At 41.2% G+C, this 18671-nt stretch overlaps 1 protein-coding gene across 3 annotated transcripts in view; it reads right to left on the bottom strand.

Moving 5' to 3' along the window:
• pacs1b (phosphofurin acidic cluster sorting protein 1b) overlaps nucleotides 1–18671 on the bottom strand; it is a 70914-nt gene that overhangs the window by 16014 nt on the left and 36229 nt on the right. For all 3 annotated transcript variants that reach the window (XM_087836258.1, XM_087836261.1, XM_087836264.1), the window contains exons 2-8: nucleotides 16151–16238; nucleotides 14964–15053; nucleotides 12986–13111; nucleotides 6271–6415; nucleotides 6066–6157; nucleotides 3991–4068; nucleotides 788–847 (exon numbers count right to left, since the gene is read on the bottom strand). In XM_087836258.1, the coding sequence (XP_087692384.1) occupies nucleotides 788–847; nucleotides 3991–4068; nucleotides 6066–6157; nucleotides 6271–6415; nucleotides 12986–13111; nucleotides 14964–15053; nucleotides 16151–16238 (679 nt within the window). The remainder of the gene's footprint in view (nucleotides 1–787; nucleotides 848–3990; nucleotides 4069–6065; nucleotides 6158–6270; nucleotides 6416–12985; nucleotides 13112–14963; nucleotides 15054–16150; nucleotides 16239–18671) is intronic.

Below are 18671 nucleotides of genomic sequence, written 5' to 3'. Positions count from 1 at the left end.
CTTCACTTGCACCGACATCTCTTGGGCCTCATATTTAAAATCCCAGTGAAAAGCTACCAAATACAAGTTTAATTAACTCCAGATCTTTTATCCTCTTAATTTGTCATTGAATAATGAATGGATGGGCATCATCTGACTGCTGTGCAGCGAGTTATCCAATTAATTTTAAAAAACCCTCGACTTAAAGCTGAAAATCTGCACGTTAATACCAAATCTGAAACGCCTCTGTGGTGGTGTGCAGACACAAAACTACGCAAACAATCCAACTGTATGAAATCAAACAAAATCAATATGCCGTACACGCTTATACAAATAAAATAGCAATATTCCAATTTGCAATTTTGAAAAGCGACACGAGCAAGCAGCGGACGCAAACACAGACGAACAAAATTCGATTTGTAAAGACACAGAGGGAAGGCAATGAAATTTTAATAGATTGTAACACACACGCACCCACTTTGAGACAGCACACACATATTTTGCTTGACAGAAGCACACAAACACACACACACACAAACATCTTTGTTCTATTTTAAATTACAATGTCGTTGTGAGCTGCCAGCTGAATCTCAGTTGTTCTGCCACATCTCTCCCACACATCTCCGTGTGTCTTCAAAGCTCAACTGAAATACACGTCGACTCCCAACAACCTGGCAAGCGCACACTCTGAACCTCGCACATAAAGCCGAAGTGTGGACGTGTGATATAAGTGATCAGGAAGGAAGGAGAGCCACGGAGAGGGGAGGGGAATAGAAGAGAGAAAAACAACGGAGAAATGAGCACCCACCTCATCTGTGACTTTAAACCTTTTCAGCAAGGCGACAAACTTCTGTTTGATGTTGGGTTGCTGTGAGAGAGAAAATGGAAAAAAAGGCACAACGTGAAGCTCGGAGATAGATGTTCATATCAGTGTGTGTGCATGTGTGTGTGGGGGGAGAACACGATAGCCTAGGGAAAACCGACAGGAGGCAATCTCCACGCACTTTTCACGCCTGATGAGTCAAAACAGCAGCAGCTAATGGATGCAGCAAAGGAAAAATGTGTCTCGTGTTATTAAACTGGAATATGTGAGAGCGGGCCCGTTACCAAGGTTATCCAAGTCGACGCTTCCCAACACGAGATGCGTTTCCTGAATAATTGCAAAGGACTGATTATCTCATTCAAAAAGTGATCTGAAAAAGGAAGACGTAACATTTATTGAACGCGAGTCTGGAGTTTTTCTTGAAACGTGCGACATCTGTCCGACTCGGCAGCTCAAAATTCAATTAAATTTTTTCGTGCGTGACATTTGTGAGCCAGACGTGATTATCCTGCAAAAAGGCAGCGGATCTTCAAATGCACAAGTTATTTTTACCTCAAAAACTAAATCCAAGACTATTTCTAAAACACTAGATTTTTTTTTCCCCTGTAATAACCATTTGACAGCCTCATAGGTGATTGATATGCTTACTAACTAGTTTGCACACGCAGCAGTTGCAGAGAAATGTTATAATTTATTGAGCCACCTGGTCTCTTGTATCAGCCTCTGGCTCATACTCTACAAACACATCACATAACGCCACCGTTGCTTTAAATGATAATGTAGTAAGCTCCAAGCAGCTGGTGACATTGTTGCAATTGCTCTGTTGACACAAAATAACTGCAATATGTTTTTTTTCAATGTTGCAGTAAAGCTAAAGCAACTAAATACAATGTATTCACAAATAACACATTCATTTCAGACATAAATGTATAAGAGTATACAAAAGGTTCAGCTAAACAAAAATCACATGGTCTAGTATGAATGGCCATGGGGGAGGTTTGACACCAGTGCTCTAATGTATTTACTGTCACATGTCAATCAATGGTATCCTGCGTTTACACTTTAATTGCTCACTTCAACCGTCAGAAAAGTAAAACTCAAGACCCACCCACTATGTACTGCCAGCGATCATTTCCCCCATGGTTATTTGAAGTCATGGATTTCTATGGGGACTGGTTGCCATGGTGCCGCCAGTCACTGTGTGAATACCCCTTAACTCTGGACGTACCCACCCACCTGTTAGCTGTCAGTTATTTTGCCAAATGCCACTAACAACATTCACTGTGTGGCCCTACAAACTGCCCATTCACCTCTAAGCTGTAATAGTAGAACACTGTAGCAGTAATAAGTTTATAAGGTAGCGAGCAGCAACCACCATAGCAGCTTCTGCAGTTCCTCCAATCACCACTCGAGGATGCTTCTAGAAGCAAATCACACACAGACTTTCATATCCAAATGATCAACATCACTGCAGAACGTGCTTACAGCCCAGTCCAAAACCTGTTTTGATTTCAGCAGCACATTTTTTCCCCCTAACATCGATGTTCACAGTTGTATGACTCACCCACTGAAATATTAAGCAGCAACAAGTCTTAGCTGTTTGTCAGACAGGTGGATGCCAACAGAGAAGTAGCTGCAGCTCCCTGTGACTAACGTTTGTCCTTTCGGTATCTCTGTGTTCATCTATTTGTTAATGTGCATCAGTGATTTGTGGCTTTACTGGATTCTTACATAATTCTGCATGAATCTAATAAACACTATGATTTTTCGGGTATGTAATTACCTGGATCAGTCAAAAACAGATTATTCTGCATGAATATTTAATCTAGAAAGCAATTTACTAAATGTACTTTCCAAAAAATTGACTTTGATCCTATGACAGTGATCTAAATTTAAATTAGTCAATGTGATTATTTCCCAACTGTATTTACAAAGGCAGGACCTCTATTATTGTCCGCTGTGTTTTATAACTCATGACTTAGATGTCCTGATTGGACATGAAAAATACAGATAATGAACAAAAGGCATAGTTTCAAACGCTTGGCATCATCCTCTTATTCTGTGACATTAATTTTAATGCACAAAGTCAAGCAGCAAATACAGCCAACTCATAAACACACAACTGTCCATGCAAACACTTCAGTTCACTGTTTAAATATGAAGATTATTCTACCTGAAGCCATCTTTGGGACACGGCATGTTTTTCTTTTTTAAAAAATAGTGGAAATCCAACAATCTTCACATGCGTGGGAATCTACTTCAGGCCAAACGTTAAAATAAAATTCTCAGCGTTGTTTTTGGTTTTAAAAAAAAACAACAACCCAGAAACAAAAAAAAAAAAGAAAGGAAGAAAAAGTCAGTTTGGATGTAAAAAAAAAATGAGGAAAAAAAAAGTACAAAGCAAAGCTTTCATCTGCAAAACAAGTGGGTGTCTCAGTGGCTGTGGAGAGTGAGAGTGTTTTGGAGGATTTGTCGCAATTTGCTGCTACGCAGTGGAGAGGGTCGGCTTCATGTCGGACCTCCTGGGGACGCACAGGGTGCAGGGTCTGCTGTAGGGGCTTTTAAGAGCGAGTACATATTTAATGTGTGTGTAGCAGTGCAGGTGGTTAGTGTGTGCATGCGTGCGCGTGTGTTCTATAGAATCTACAGAGGTGCTGCAATAACAGCCTCCTTAGACAAACACAAGCACGCACATACCAAATGCTGTCTTTCTTCTGCTAAGCTGCAGCTCTACCTTCATTTTTTCCAGGGTGATTTAAAAAAATTAAAATTGTGTTGTAATCTGTGCCTCCTGCTGAGCCTTTATGTACAGTTTTTGTGCGAACGTGTGTCCGTGCAACCTCAGGTTAAAATCGGTCTGATTGTGTGAATGAGCGGGAGAAAATGGATTTGCAGATAAACCAACACGGGAGCGAGCCAGGCCGAGACAGAGAGACAGGAGTGGGAGGGGAGGGAGGGGGCGAGCAGATAAGGAAGAGAGGTTGAATGAGGTGAGGCGAGAGGCTGCGCAGGAGGAGGGAGGGTTGTTGAGTCCATTCAAATCAAATTTATCTGAAACGGCCGTCGCACGAAGCGGGTTTGCTGCAAAAGTGCTTCACGGACAAAACAAGCAGGTAGGCAGAAAAACAAGTATAAAAGAGAGGGAGGATGAAGGGGGAGATCAGGGAGGGGGCTTTTCTTCTCCTTACCCTGGTGATACCAGCGTTGGAAGGCAGCTTACGCCTCGGCTTCTTCTTCCTCACCTCCTCGTCTTCATCAAACAGATACTGAGAAGGAAAAAGTGAGAGAAACACGAATGAGAGGAAGACGAGGAGAGCAAGTGGTGTTTTAAAGGATAGTTCAAGGTCACCAACTCCAGCTATAAGAAAATAAAAACTAATAATGAGTCTTAGCGACACAATTTGTCTGCGTGGTTACACTGTTGCTCTTGGTAACATGGATACATTGTTTTTTTCATTCAGCTGCTGGCTGAATGAAGATAACTCAGCTGAAGCCAAAACCACTGTTTCTCTTTATTTTGTGTTTTTTGGTTGTCGTTCCTCCATTTGTGCCAGCGAAACAAAGAAATGTTCAATACAAATGCATTTACTTATTTTTAGACATGGTTTATTCTTTTTTGCTCTTCGTTTTTAAACACTCCTTGAAGTGAAAAACTGAAAGACGCTTAAATTTATCAGATTGCTTGTCATAAAAACAAGGAAACACACACATAATTTAGAAATCTGTCAAAAATTCTTTTATAACCAAATTTGGGCCGACACACTGGACCTCATGATGCTAAATCACTTAAAACCAAATTTTCTGTTCCGGAGTAAATAACTATAATTAAGCATCTTCATCAAAAAGTAATAATGTGCTTTCCAGCTTTTTCTGCTTTTTTCTAAAACAGTATATTAAAAAAATTCACGGATAACAAAAATAATTATGTTTTAGTATTAAAAACATCATTTTGATTAAAGAGCTTGCACATCCTGGCGGTTTAATTACCAATTATCAGTTTTTAGGTTTCTGTAATTACTAATACTGTGACTTAAACCTTAGGTGCAGCTCTAATAACTTAATCAGTAGGTCACTAAATGTATTCTTATTTTTCAATAGACCGATATCAGGAAACAAGGCTGATATTAGCCAAAACAGATAATCGGGTGCTATATTCATGCATGGTCAGTATTTATCTGAAATGTAGTTTCTTCAGGAGAATTTTTCATAATATAATATCACAATCCTTTAATGTCATTAATGCACAAACCAAAGTCAGTGCGCAAATCTGGAAATCTGGCAACGCTGGCTCGCCGTGTTGCCAGGTGACAAGTAGAGCAGAATAGATGTGGCTAACTTGGCCGAGCCTGACGTTCAATTAAAATCAATTAAAACAACAGCTTGTGTTTATTCCCCCCCATCTGTCTCTCATTTAGGAGTGTTGAAATGTCCCTCAAAACTCAACTTAACTTGCTCTTTGTTATATTATCATCAAAACACACAAAAACCATGAAAACAAGAAACCCAGCTCTGACCCGATTCCTGCTTCAGTATTGAAGTTAATTCTTCACCTCTCTACCGTAACGCCCTGCGCTCTGTTTATCCTCCCTCTTGGCGCTCGGATTCCCTCCGTCTCTCCCTTCTGCCTTTTCAATCTGGCTCCCAAAAGCCTCATTGCTCTTTTCTTATCTCTCCATGATGTCCTTTTGCTCCTTTCAATCTCTCGCACCGATGGGCGCCAATTCCCCTTACGTCCCCCCGAGACCCACCGTCTTCTCTCTCGTAATCTCAGAAAGAAGGTAACATAATAAAGAAAGCACCAGTGCTCTGCTGATCATCACACCAGTGTCACTGTGAACTGATGCTCCTGGGGAAAACCCAATAACCCCGTCGGTTTGACCAAATCTGGACGACTCGCTTTTTCTGTGGTTCCTGTGTCTGTTTATACAAAAATATTTATTTGTAGACGTGAAAATCAGTGGGAATTATGGTATTGGTTCAAATGTGAGTGCTGGGTTTTTGATTTTTAGATGTTTTCATTCTTTGTAAAGCTGTAAATATAAATTATTTATGATCTGTGCTGCTCACATAGTTTCAGCAGCCGTTTCCATGATGTAAAACAACTTAAAAATGGGGGGAGGCATTAATATTTAATTAAAACAACAACAAAAAAAAGTGTAGAAACCATATTAGGTCAAATGTGATGGCATTAAATGTTTTCCAAAGCAAGCAGAGTGACTGCAAGATTAACCATGAAGTGATTGTTGTCCTCATCTCAACACACCTGCCCATGAATGGGGTCATCGCTGCCTTCCTGCTCTGACGAGTAGCTCTCCTCCTCTTCTTCAGAGTAGTTGTCGATGTCTGGAGAACGATCTAGGGAGACGCAGAAAAAGAGACGCCACTGAGGAATGGGAGCAAACTGACAGGAGGAGGGCAGACACAGACTATTAGAGAGAAAGATAGATTCGGGGAGATGATGTGCGCACCAGACATCTTTGCTTTAGGTCCCTCGTGATCGATGGGCTGACTCGACAGGGAGTAGACTCTGATCTCAGCGACGGGCACTGAGGCATCCTTCACCTGGCTGTGCAGCCCCAGGATCTGGGCGCCCTCGCTGGGGTGCTGCATCACCTTGAGGAAGGAAAAAAGCAGCAGCGTTTAAACGAGATCAGAGTCAGCCAGATTCAATCTGTATCGTGCAGATGGCATAAGGAACTTAGCATCATGTTTGCCGTGAATAATGTTCTAGATGATATCAGACTAACCAGAACTGGATAAATCTTTAATTTCAACTTGAGTCAATCCACATAGGCTCCCATGTTAAAGTAGAGGGTAAACAAGCATGTTTACAGCCTGAACAATTAACCCACTTGTTTAACTTTAAATCACTTGTTTAAACTATATTAACACTTAAAGTTTGTGTTATTAGAGGCTTAACAGTTTTAGGTTAAAGGTTTAGCTCAGCTCATTTACCACTGGACTTCACCTCAGCTAATTAACCACTAAGCTCCCACTAATCTTTACCTTAACTAATTTATTTAAGTCTCTACTATGTCTACTTGTCACCTTTTGGGGCATTTCTAATGTCATCTTTACTGTCTGGTTGACTCTTGCAAACACACCCTTGTTATTCATTTCTATGCATCTGCTCAGCATTAATTAGCAGGTATCTGTACAGTCTTATTGGTGCACCTTGCTAACCAATTATATATCTTCGTACTTCCCCCTCGTGTCCAAATATGGTCACTACTGGCTCCAGAAGAACCAGAATGACAATGACAAACAGGTCAAGTCACAGTGGGTACTTGATCTTTTTGTATACAGACTATCACAAAAGAATTGTTACATATTCTGTATAACAGAGTATAATGAAATGTAAATGTATCCACATTCTAGCTACATTTTTATCCACAAGTATCCACAACTTAGTGTGTGCTAGCGCCTGTATGAGATTTGAATAAAATCTCGACGTTCTCTTTAAAAGAAACTCTTCCCAAATGAGCGTCTGAATATTCAAATAGCAGCATGCAAACAGAAACAAGGAGACTGGAAAAACAAAGAAGTCAGATAATCGTTTTAACTGAATTATTGAGGATAAAATCTACTTATTTCCATTCTTGGTCTTCCTGTACAGATAAAGTAGGGATACACTGGACTATACAACATTTAAACAGCATTAGACGAGGAGGGGAAACAGCAGTGAAGCAATAGAGACTGGCATGAAAGCTCTGCAGATGGAGAGAAATGCAGAAGCTGAATCTGAGTCGAACGACAATAAAGAAACCGGGAGACAAAACAAGGCTGAGGAAAATGAACAAAACCAGACGCCGACAGAGAAAGCACGCACAGGCGAGGCAGAGGCAATCAATTCTCTGTGCGGCTGCAGCAAAGAGCAGCGCCACGTCTGCTGTGTGTGTCTCTGTGTGTTTGTGCGTCTAACCGAGTGACACCCAGCCTCTCTCAGGAATCTGGTCACACTCGCACATTTAATGAAGTCTGAGCAGCTTATTATGGAGCCAGCCTTAGCCAAACATTCAAGGAGAGAGACGTTATTGCCGTGCATCCTTTCACCTACACTGTCGATAGCCTCCCGAAGCTTCCTGCAGCTGCTAATTTTAACCATTTTCTCAAAGAAAGACAATTATACAAATCTGTCAAACAGCATGAAGATGAACATGCGTGTCTGAGGAGGAACACAGATGTAATTCGACTGCTTTTCCCCTCATGAAGACAGTAAAACCCACAGAAGGATTCAGTGCAGGCGCATCTTCTGAATCTTTATGCAGCTTTTAAAAATTAAAGTAGTTAAATGCCACCTGATCTCTTGATGCTTTATTTTCTTCAGGTAGTTAAAAATTAAATAGCAGTAATGATGACTTTAATATGATTTTAATTTAATATATCTTCAAAGCCTAAAAGTCAGAAACATTTATAAATATTGAATAAATTAAGAAAAAGTAATAAAACCAATGTTTTATTTCTCAGTATCGTGAAAGCACACGGGCAATAAATGACAAGATGATTTTAAAGGAATTTTTATGTCATCTCGCTCTCACACAAAATTGAGCATTTTTATGGAGGATTTCATGGTGCTTAAAAAGTGACAACCAGTAATTTTACACCGCTAGATCTTTGAATAACCTCCCTCCACCAATGACATCACATAAAACCTCCAACTGAAAGTGAGCCTGTGTGGTTTGCACGCTCTACATAAAAATAAATAAATAAATAAATTAACAGTAATTTAAAGCTTTAAAGCCAGACTCTCTATTTGCCTCGTACAAATAAAAAAAATCACAGCTCACACAATAAACCCCCTGTGAGCATTGTTCATGTACGAACAGATTTTGGTAGATATCCAAATAGTCTGGAGATAGTTTGTAACAAAGGTAATAAGGAGTCGGTTTGTACCTACTGTGCAGGATTTAACAGTAAATCACCAGCTAACTGAATGAATGAATTTCGAGCTATGTGTGAATCAGCTTCACTTTTAGATTCAGACTGGAAGCCTTTCACACCAATTGCCTCTAAAGTGTTTACTACCAGGTAAATCAAAGCCATTCGTTACTCTCATTATTAGTCGCTTTGATCGTCGCCTTGAAGTTGAGAAAGTTTATCTTGAGTCCTGCCCACTAGTTGCTAGTTTGCCCATATTTTTACCACATTTTTGAACATAGTTGCTTCACTTTCTATCGTCTCTGATGGCTGTGAATCACTTCCAGAGTGGACGTAGTTTCAGTCCCCAAAGAAAAGTCCAACTTCAACACATTAAAAAAGCAGCTTGACGCCAAAAAAAACCCTAAAATGTGTGGGTGGTCTACTGCTAACCTGCTCCTGTGCAGCCATCAATCTTTAACCACCTCGCCAGTTTAAGCTTTTATTAGGGCTCAGGATCACGGCTGCTTGATTGACAGGTGAGAGGAGCACAGGCTGACTGCTAAACTTCACCTCGGCCGCTTTGAGTTGCTAATCTCGACTTCAAGGCCTTATCTGTGGTGTTGGTGGCTTTTGTAGCATTTTGTATGCAGACAAATAAAACAGCTTCCTGTGTGGTCCGAGACAATAAGAGCTTGTCAGAGAGGTCTGTGCTGTGTTTCTGTGAGTGTCTTATTAGTCTGTTATTGTGCACTAATTAGCAGCCATCCTTCTCTGCAATGTAAACATATAACACAGCTTATTGGCGCACTTTACCAACTAAGCTTGCTACGACTTCAATAGAAAACTCAAAGCTGCAGAACAGTGCTTCACATCACACTGCCTACTCTGCCTTTGTATAACATTCATGGCCGTGTCACGCTTGCTCTCAACAGTAACTTTGTCGCCACACTTTCACTTAGACGTAACTTATGTAAGTATTTTATTATGGCCCGTAACTGAAGGCAGCTGCTGAGTTTGTGTTCATTTATTCAAACAAAGCACTGATTGCAGTGAACACATACTGTGCAGTGTGACGGTTAAAGATAGCTATACTCAGTCTCCAAAATACATGGCAGCTTCTGAAAATTTCTGCAAAATGAACTTTGTGCATTTTTTCTGTGGACTAAATTTGCAATCCCACGAGGCATCGGGGGGCTTTGGTGCACATGTGTGTTGAGACACCATGAGTGTATAGAATAGTTAAAAACAAAAAAACATAACTGAAATTACACATTTTCAGCACTAACAGTCAAAATAAAACCGAGTTGCGCAAATCTACAAATCTACTATGGCAACTAAATGAAAGGAAACTGAAGTGAGAAGAAAACTTCAAAATAAAAGCAAAATGAAAACAAATGAAGAATTCTAAATATGCAAAAACACGCAGCCACTGTTGAACAATGTTTAGTAACACTCGAGGAATTAAAGGTTCAGAGCCCGCTCAAACGAGACGTAGCCCATAACTACGACTGCAGTGAGTCCATCACTCCACTCAGTGATTTAAAGAAATCGACTAACCCGTTAACCTGGTTCTCGAGTCTCACCGTACCTTGTTGGTACAAAAATACTACTTTGTAGCAGTTAAACTGTGATATCCTTGGTATTTTTCGACGATTTATCTAAAGAAAAGGAAACAAATGATGTGTTCTTGCAACATGCTGATAGCAACAAAGTGCCTAAAGATACAATTGTTATCTGTAATGAGTAGACACAACACTGGTTAGTCCAGAGAGACTGGACTGAAAATATGTGGAAAAAGCAGCCAAACAAAAGCTTTTAAAGACCTTCAGAAATCCTGGAGAACTTTTGCTCCGTACCACATGAAAGGCTATTCAGAAGCAAAATATAAAGAAATGGGGAGTGGCTCAAGACTTTTGCGCCATCCTGAACTTCTTCTAAGTTATCCTTCATTTGCTTCCCAACCAGTCACGGCTTCTTGAACCTGGTTCTGGAAGTTTCTTCCTGTCAAAAGGGAGTTCTTCCTTCCCACTGTCATCAAAGTGCTCGCTCATAGGGGCTCATCTGATTGTTGGGGTTTCTCTGTGTTATTAAAGAGTCTTTACCTTACAATGTAACGCACCTCGAGGCGACTGCCGTAGTGATCTGGTGCTGTATAAATAAAACTCAATTTGTAAGATTTCAGATTTAGAAGCAAAATGTTTCTGAAATCATGAACAGGTTCAGCAGTTCATTCTCCTCCTGCTGCTTGCAGGGTCAGTGGAAACTACCTGTCATATTAAGGCAGCACAGTGCCATCAACATGACATTTCTCTGTGACTCTGAAAGCCCACGTGTGTCCCCTGTAGCGTATTATTTTCCTGACACACACACAGAGCTTTAGGCAGAATATGGCAGCAGAGTAACTTCTGCTGTGGCTCAGAGGGAATGAGTTTGAACCTGCCGTACGTACGAGTCTGAATTTATGGCTTCTGCCCTTTATAAAGCACTCAACAGACAAATTGTCTGTTGAAACTGGCTCTGGAATAAAATGTGACTTTATTATATATGCAGGGACGGCCATGGACAGCCAGCAGGCACCAAAAACATAGTTTAATCAGGACTGGAAGTCTGACTTAGGGTTGGATGTATTATAACAGCTCACTCTACCGTATTTGGTTCAGTTCCATCTACAAAGACACTCCTGTAAACATGAGATCAGACCTGTTTGCTGAGTGACTGTGGATTTATGTTCTTTTCTCTCCATAAAACATTTTATGTGAAGCCAGTGAGTTGAAGGTGTTTTACACATTTAATAATCCTGACTTACACACACACACACACAGCTAGTAAAAGCTAACAGGCGTTCCTAAAGGACAAAGACCGTCCACACGTGCGCACACAAGTACAGACGGCATAAATCACCAGCCTTTTAAAGCAGTTTCATATCGGAGGAGGCAGGGAATGTGAGGAGCTTTTGGCAGAAGAGGCTGAAATTTAATTGTACGTTTGATTTATGGCGACATTTATGTCGGCCGAGGAGAGGACGCCGGGCCAGAGATCAAAATCCAGCGTCTGATTTGAAAGCGCACTCGGCGAATTGAGTTTACGTGAAGGTTAAATGAAGGTTGGCAATAAATACGTTTTGCGAGCCGCCGCTGTGAATGAAAATTTCCTGAATGACAAAGGAGGAGAGGAATGATGTGTATGAAGGGAGCTGCCACAAGAGAGGAGCATCGCGGATTATCGTGCTGGATATTAGCTTCAGAAAACGTTCTGCGAAGACCGGCTGAGAAATGAAGATCGGATTTAAGCAGAGGGCAGAAGCTGCATGTTTAGAGAGATGAGACCGTGACCGGTGGCTTGTTGGGTCAACAGCTCAGATCAGCTGGGACTTTTGTCTGGCTGCAAAGGATGAGACTCCACTGACTCGACAGCTCGCAGCTGACGCACCCTCAAACATGCAGCTTAACCTCCATCTGCTGCCTCACAGGCGCCCAGTGCTGGAAATGTAAGAATAAATAATAATAATATAGCCACTCGTCTGTTAAAGCGAAGTGCAATCGCTCACCTGCCTGATACTCATTTCCCTGCAATGCTGACACAAACACGAGATTCTGCAAAGTCGCAACTCTGCGCTTCACCTCTTTGAAGACCACAGAGAAATGTAACTGCTGCTGAGAGGACGCGCGACCGTCTCACAGTCGGCGTTTCACTTTGAATTTTCTACATTTTCGGGAACGAGCTCAATCTTGAACACTGTCAGAGGATTTCGTCAGTTTTTCAGAAACATTCAGCTGGACTTAAAGACAAACAGATGGAAATTTGACAGTCAAACGCTGCCTTCTCTCCAGAAATTGTTCGCTCTAGTTTTGACTCGTCACAGTCTTTTGTTTGGAGAGCACTACAACTGTGCAAAAGTGCGGCGAACAAGGTCAGCTGGCACAGATGTCTCCTATAAGGGCTTCGGGCTTAACATTATTTTCCATCACTAGCCGATGAATCATCTATAAATGTTTCCACAAAAAGCTGCAGCACTGCTTCCAGTAAAGAAACGCTGAGGGTTTATTTATGGCTTTAAATAAATGCACGCTGCTATTCAAAGAAGCTAAACCTAATTTAGAAAAACACATTTAGAAAGATAAAAAAAAGGCCAACAGAAGACGTATTGAATGTAGCTCAAATGTCCCATTTTTACAGGTTTATTCTAAATGCAATAAATGCAGCACATTTAAGGCATTTGAGGAAACGTCAGGAATAATCAAGGAGGAAGAAACTGAAGAGGAAAGTGATCAGATTTAAAGGTTAAGAAAAACAGAATAAATCACCTCTGCAGGTTTACGTTACCTCGGCCATGTTGATTAGACCCAAAGCCAGGGTCTTGTAGCCCAGGATGGTCCTGTTCTTGTATCGCTTGCGCCTCTGCAGCATGATCTGAAGCTTGTTGGCATCTCTCTTTAAGAAGTGTGGATACTGCAGGTAGAAACACACACACAGCACTTATTTCCTGAATGAATTCAGATGTTTCAATAAATAATGTTTATTTCTCAGCTCTTGATAATTAGACTGATCCAAACGGCTTCTTGTATAAGTCCCCTCACACACACTGACCTCGCTCAGCATCCCCAGGTGTCAAACTACTTAGTCTGAGCCCAACTATGACATAACCCATCATTAACGATCTCAGCAGCTGCACTATAAATGGAACCAAACTTGCTCCTGTAACAATGTTTAAAGCCGTGAAACGACTCCAGTGGCTCGATTTTAATAAGCTTCCTCTCCGCAGTGCTGCTGCTGTAGGAAGTTTAATGTATAATGTATAATGCCTGGCTCGGTGCACTCGGAAAGCTCCAGAGAGAGAAACTCCCTGACCTTTTAGCAGCGTTTTAGAGTCATGGAAATCGGAAAGGATGATTTAGAGCACAAGAAAACCCCGCTGGGAACTACATTAACCATGCTCTGCCTTAATGCACTCCGTATTGTTGCTGTATGGAGAGTTGGAGGCGACACTTCTGCAGCTTTGTGTAAACTTTTCCAAACTATCCCAAACTGTTTTAATATCACAGGTGCAAATGCATCAGAGCTAAAGGATCCGCTTCCCTGATCTTCCCTCATCTAGCAACGCTAAAGTTTTCCGTGTTTGTAAAGATACAATACTGTGCAAAAGTCTTAAGCCACTCCACATTTATTTATGTTTTGCTAAAATTGGAAATAAGTGCAACAGTTTACTGAGGCGTGTAAAAACATACATAATGGAGTATATAAGGCAAAAACTGAGTTTGCACAATTCTAATGAACTTAAAAGTCAATATTTGGTAGGACCACCTTTACTCTTCATCACAACCTGAACTCTCTGAGGAAGCTTTCTTCTCATTTCTTTAAGCAGTCTTCAGGAATAGTTCTCCAGGTTTCTTGAAGGACATTCAAAGCTCTTCTTTGGATGTTTCTGCCTTTTGTTCTGTTCTCTGTCAAGATGATCCCACACTGCTCTGGGGAGGCCAATCCATGACTGATAGTGCTTCATTGTGTGTTTTTCTATCCAGGTGTGCTTTCACTGTACTGGCAGTGCTTCGTGAATTATTGCTACACTGAAAACTGAAGCCAATTTCACTCAGACAGTACAGATGGTATTGCATGGCAGATCAAAATCTGACTGTACATTTCTGCGTTCATAATTCCCCAATTTTGACAAGATCTGCAACATCACTGACTGAAATGCAGCCCAAACCATGACGGAGCTTCCACCGTGTTTTACAGATGGCTGCAGACACTCACTGTTATGAGTTCTGACCTTTTCTGGACATATTGATGATCATTTGACCAAAAAAAATTAAAATATGAACTTTGGATTAATGACTCTATCAGACCTGTTACCACTGATTTTCACTTAGAGAACTTAAAATTGGTTATTTGCTAAGTTGTCTGTCACATGTAGACGCAACACTGGTTCATCTCTTGATTTAGGCGCCTTTTTGATGCTTGAATGGTTCACAGATCAGTGCACAGCTTAACAAATAAATATTGCTGTGAAAATGATCAGGTACAAAGACTGGAGTGAAAATGAAAATCAGCCATTGTCAAACAAAACACAGAGACCTTCAGAAGGCCTGGGGAACATTTGATCCAAACCACTATGAAAAAATTATAAGAAGGCTCCTCGGTGGCAAAATATAAAGAAATGACGGTTGGCTCAAGACTTTTGCATTTCTGAAGCTAGAGATTAAATTTTTGTGTTATTGTTGTGGCTATGTTTTCTGTAAAAGCAGAAAGTTATTGTTTGGCTGTGATTGACGGGTCTCTGATCTCGCTGAACCTTTGTTCGTACCTGGAGGGAGAAGGTGAGCTGCAGATCGGTCTCTGTCAGTCCTGCTGAGGACAGCAAGATCTCATTGGAGCGCAGGATCCGCTTGGAGCCCTGAAGACGAGACACAGACTGATGACTACAGAAGAAACGGTGAAAGTAAAGAAAGCAAGCAAGAAAAAAAAGAGAAAGATTTCTATTAGCGTGCCCTAGCTAACTCCAGCAGACTCAAAACAACAGACTCATCATTATCATCAGCCATGCACAGCCAGAGGAGGAGGTGAGGAAGGAGAAATGGCTGATAGGAGAAAGCAGGGCTGGAAAACTGAGCGAGCGGCAGCCGCATGGAAAAAGAATTAAACCAGCTTAAAGAGCCTTATGTGAGAGAGCAGCAGAGAATTTAATGGTTTACTTAGAAAACAAGATGATAGCAATCAAGACTGAAAACGAGCCAGCGAGTAGAAGTTTGGAGTGGAGCTCTGGCATTAGAGAGAGAAATGACAACAAAATGTGACAAAATGCAGTATTTTTGAAGTATTCTGTGCTAACTTTAACTAACTTGGCCGCCTGCGCTGCCAAAAAGCTCTCCAATGGTCAGAAAAGGATTTGGCAGCGCTGCTCCTTCTGCCAGTTCTAAGAGAAAAGCACCCGGCTAATGAGGCATTTCAGAAAGCAGCTTGGCTGCAAAACAACGAGGAGGAAGCGTGTCTGCGTCCAATGAAACCGACTCAGCAAAACAACAAACGGCTTTACAGAAAAGGCAACAAATACTTTGGGTTTTTCCCAGGTGGGGAGTTTGTTCGTTTTTCAGCAACTTTTCATCGTCTGCTTGTTAAGCATTGTTCAAAGTGGATGTCTTTGAATCCTATAATCTCATTTAATGATTAAAGATAAAGATAAATGTTCAACTCAAGCAGACTTTGACATAACAGGATGTAACCTTGGGGAGGATTTTATTTCTAGGAAAGTTCAGTCAGACTTTAAAAAAATTGATTTTGTTTCCTGGAACTGAGCTTCGAGGTATGATTTTAGTGCCCATCAGCTAATTCTGTTGGTTATTACTCAGTTATTGTTATCAGTTATTAAGTTGTTTTATTCTGTTTGCAGAAACTTTTTCTTTTGATGCATTTCTAAAATAACGCCTCCATAAAAATCCAGCCTCCGTGTACAGCAGGTGTGCTTCACCTCGTGCTTCTGGAGACGTCTCGTACCTGCAGTTTGACCGCGATGACGACTGAGGTGAGGTCCTTATCCAGCTCCTTCAGCATGATCAGCTTCTTCAGGGTCAGATTGAAAAGCCTGCAGGAAACACACACAACGACACTAAAATTAGATTCGATATCCAGCGCCCTCGCACTGCTGCGCTCTGAGCTGTGCAGGGAACAGATGGATGTCTGAAGACCTGTTGATCACTTTGCTTGTGCTGCGAACTGAGTCTCTGGGATCGGGAGTGTTCAGAAGCTGTCTGGAAAAACTTCAACTGAACGCCTCAGTGCTCACATTTGCACATGAAGATATTTTTGCCAGCTACTTATCTGTCCGTGTTTACTGTCGATGAGCATTATTTCAGCCTAGGAACATTTCAACTTCAATTCACCCCAAAAAGCTTAATATAGAGCAAAGAGTTAAAAAAAATAAAAGGAAATGAGCAAAAAAAATTCGCAAAACAAAAAACTGAGATGTCTGCAGCACAAACAAATCAGCTTCCTCTGCACAATAAATTACAAGCTTGAAGCGATGATTAGGGGAAAATATTAGAATTACACCAAAGTACTCTTATTAATGTTTTCTTATGGACATAAAAGAGCAAAGATTTGACCTGACAAAGTCACTGAGTGTTAGCCACTTTGAACGGAGAGCTAGCTAACACCAAGTATCTTTAATCAGGGTTGATATTCTAGCCGATCTAGATAAATGCAATAGTCTGTATAGAGCTTTACAGTAAACCATTGTCCCTGTTAGACTCAGATACGATGATAAAACGGGGCACTCTAACTGACTAACGACCCATTTATCGAAAGCTGCTAGCCAATGAGAATGCAGCATCCTTAACTTTGTTGTGGTTCTGACCATCTTTTATATACAGTCTATTAAATCAAACAAGTATGAAATTGAAGTTGGCTGTAAGTGAGCTATAACACACGATTACTGTTGGATATTCACGCATATCTGCTGATATATACAGAGGAGGTTTGAGCACTGACAGCCAAGATCCAGCATCAGTCACACTTTGTTGTGGACCACATACATGTCTGTATTATGGCCTAAAAGCCAGCTTGTGGTAATTTGTCACTTCCTGTCTCCTCTCCGTTCACCCTGTCCCTCTCATCAGGGCCATCAAACACAGCAAAAATAAAACAGGACTTTAGAAGAGGCGTTGAGCGCAGTTCTGCTTTATCTGTTGGCAGGCTGTTAAAAAACAAAATATTCCAGCCCACGATGAAAATGGATTGCTATTTTTGTCAAAGTTAAAAATGTCCCGTTCAAATGACACCAACACTTACGTCAGCACACATAAACAACGACAAAAAACAAAAATCGTGCCGGATGTCTTCCATCTGAAAAAACAGCTAAGAAACGAGAGATTGGCCTCAGGTTTCCTGACACTTAGAAGAAATACTCAAGAAATACTCAAAATGCCAGTGTTCAAAAACACAAAGGGACATACAAGACCAGGAGCATTTAAAGACCTGAAACCGAATCACTGAAAAGACACACACACATTCTCGTTTTGATATCTTAGTGAGGACATCTAATTGACATAATGCTTTTCCTAGCCGCCTAGCCTAAACCCAACCATAACCTAACTGTAACCCTGACCAAAAAAAACACATTTTGGGTTTTTTGGTCCCCACAAAGACGTCTAAACAAGTACAAATACACACACACACACACACACCTCCCCAATAGCAGCTGAGCACCCGGGGGTCAGTCTGTTCAATAATTCATCTCCAGGGCTTAAGAGACAGAAAGTGAACCGCTAGAATAGACCTGACAGAGCAACCTGGAGGAAATCAAGAAGAAACATGGAAGCTAAAAATGAAACAAAAAACAAAAGCAAAGGACACACAAAGAGAAAAAGACACAAATGCATTGTGCCAATAAATTATATACAGGAAAAGACAGGACAACAACAGACAAGAGGGAGGAAGAGGAAAAGACGTAAATGACAAATAACAAACAGAGATGTGGAAACAGCCGTGAATACAGAGGAGGAGGAAACAAAAAGCAGGCAGGCACAAAAGGGAGAGGAGAAAGGAAGCGAGGCTGAGGCATGAAAATTGAGGGAGACATCACCAGAGAGAACAGAGGAGTGGTGATGACAGAGGCTGGCAAAATGTGCGCCGAGAGATGAACTGTCTGACATCCCAAATGGAAAAACAAAACATCTTTTATTTTCTAGGACGACCAATATTTAAAAGCAGCAGATGGAGAGCAAGATAGTTTAAATAGTCAGTTATGTAAATATTCGCCACACCCTGCACCGATCAATCGCCCAGAGAGGACAGAGGTCACATCTAAAGAGCCGCGCTGTTGCCCAAAACATAGACAAGAGTCTCTTTTGATGTCACACTAAAAAGGCGGAGGGCGAGGACAGGAAAATTGCTCCGCATTTCTCCCTCAGCTCCCTCTCGTCTCACCTGGTGCCTTCTCCTAAATCCGCCCCACTTACTCGCCTTTCATCTTTCTTTAAGTGCTCCCTACCCAATCACTGAAATTGACAAGTGGCCA

This window comes from Neolamprologus brichardi, chromosome 3 (assembly GCF_056152115.1).
Source record: "Neolamprologus brichardi isolate AB-2024 chromosome 3, ASM5615211v1, whole genome shotgun sequence".
Lineage (NCBI taxonomy): Eukaryota > Metazoa > Chordata > Actinopteri > Cichliformes > Cichlidae > Neolamprologus > Neolamprologus brichardi.
This window is presented reverse-complemented; position numbering and strand designations above follow the sequence as displayed.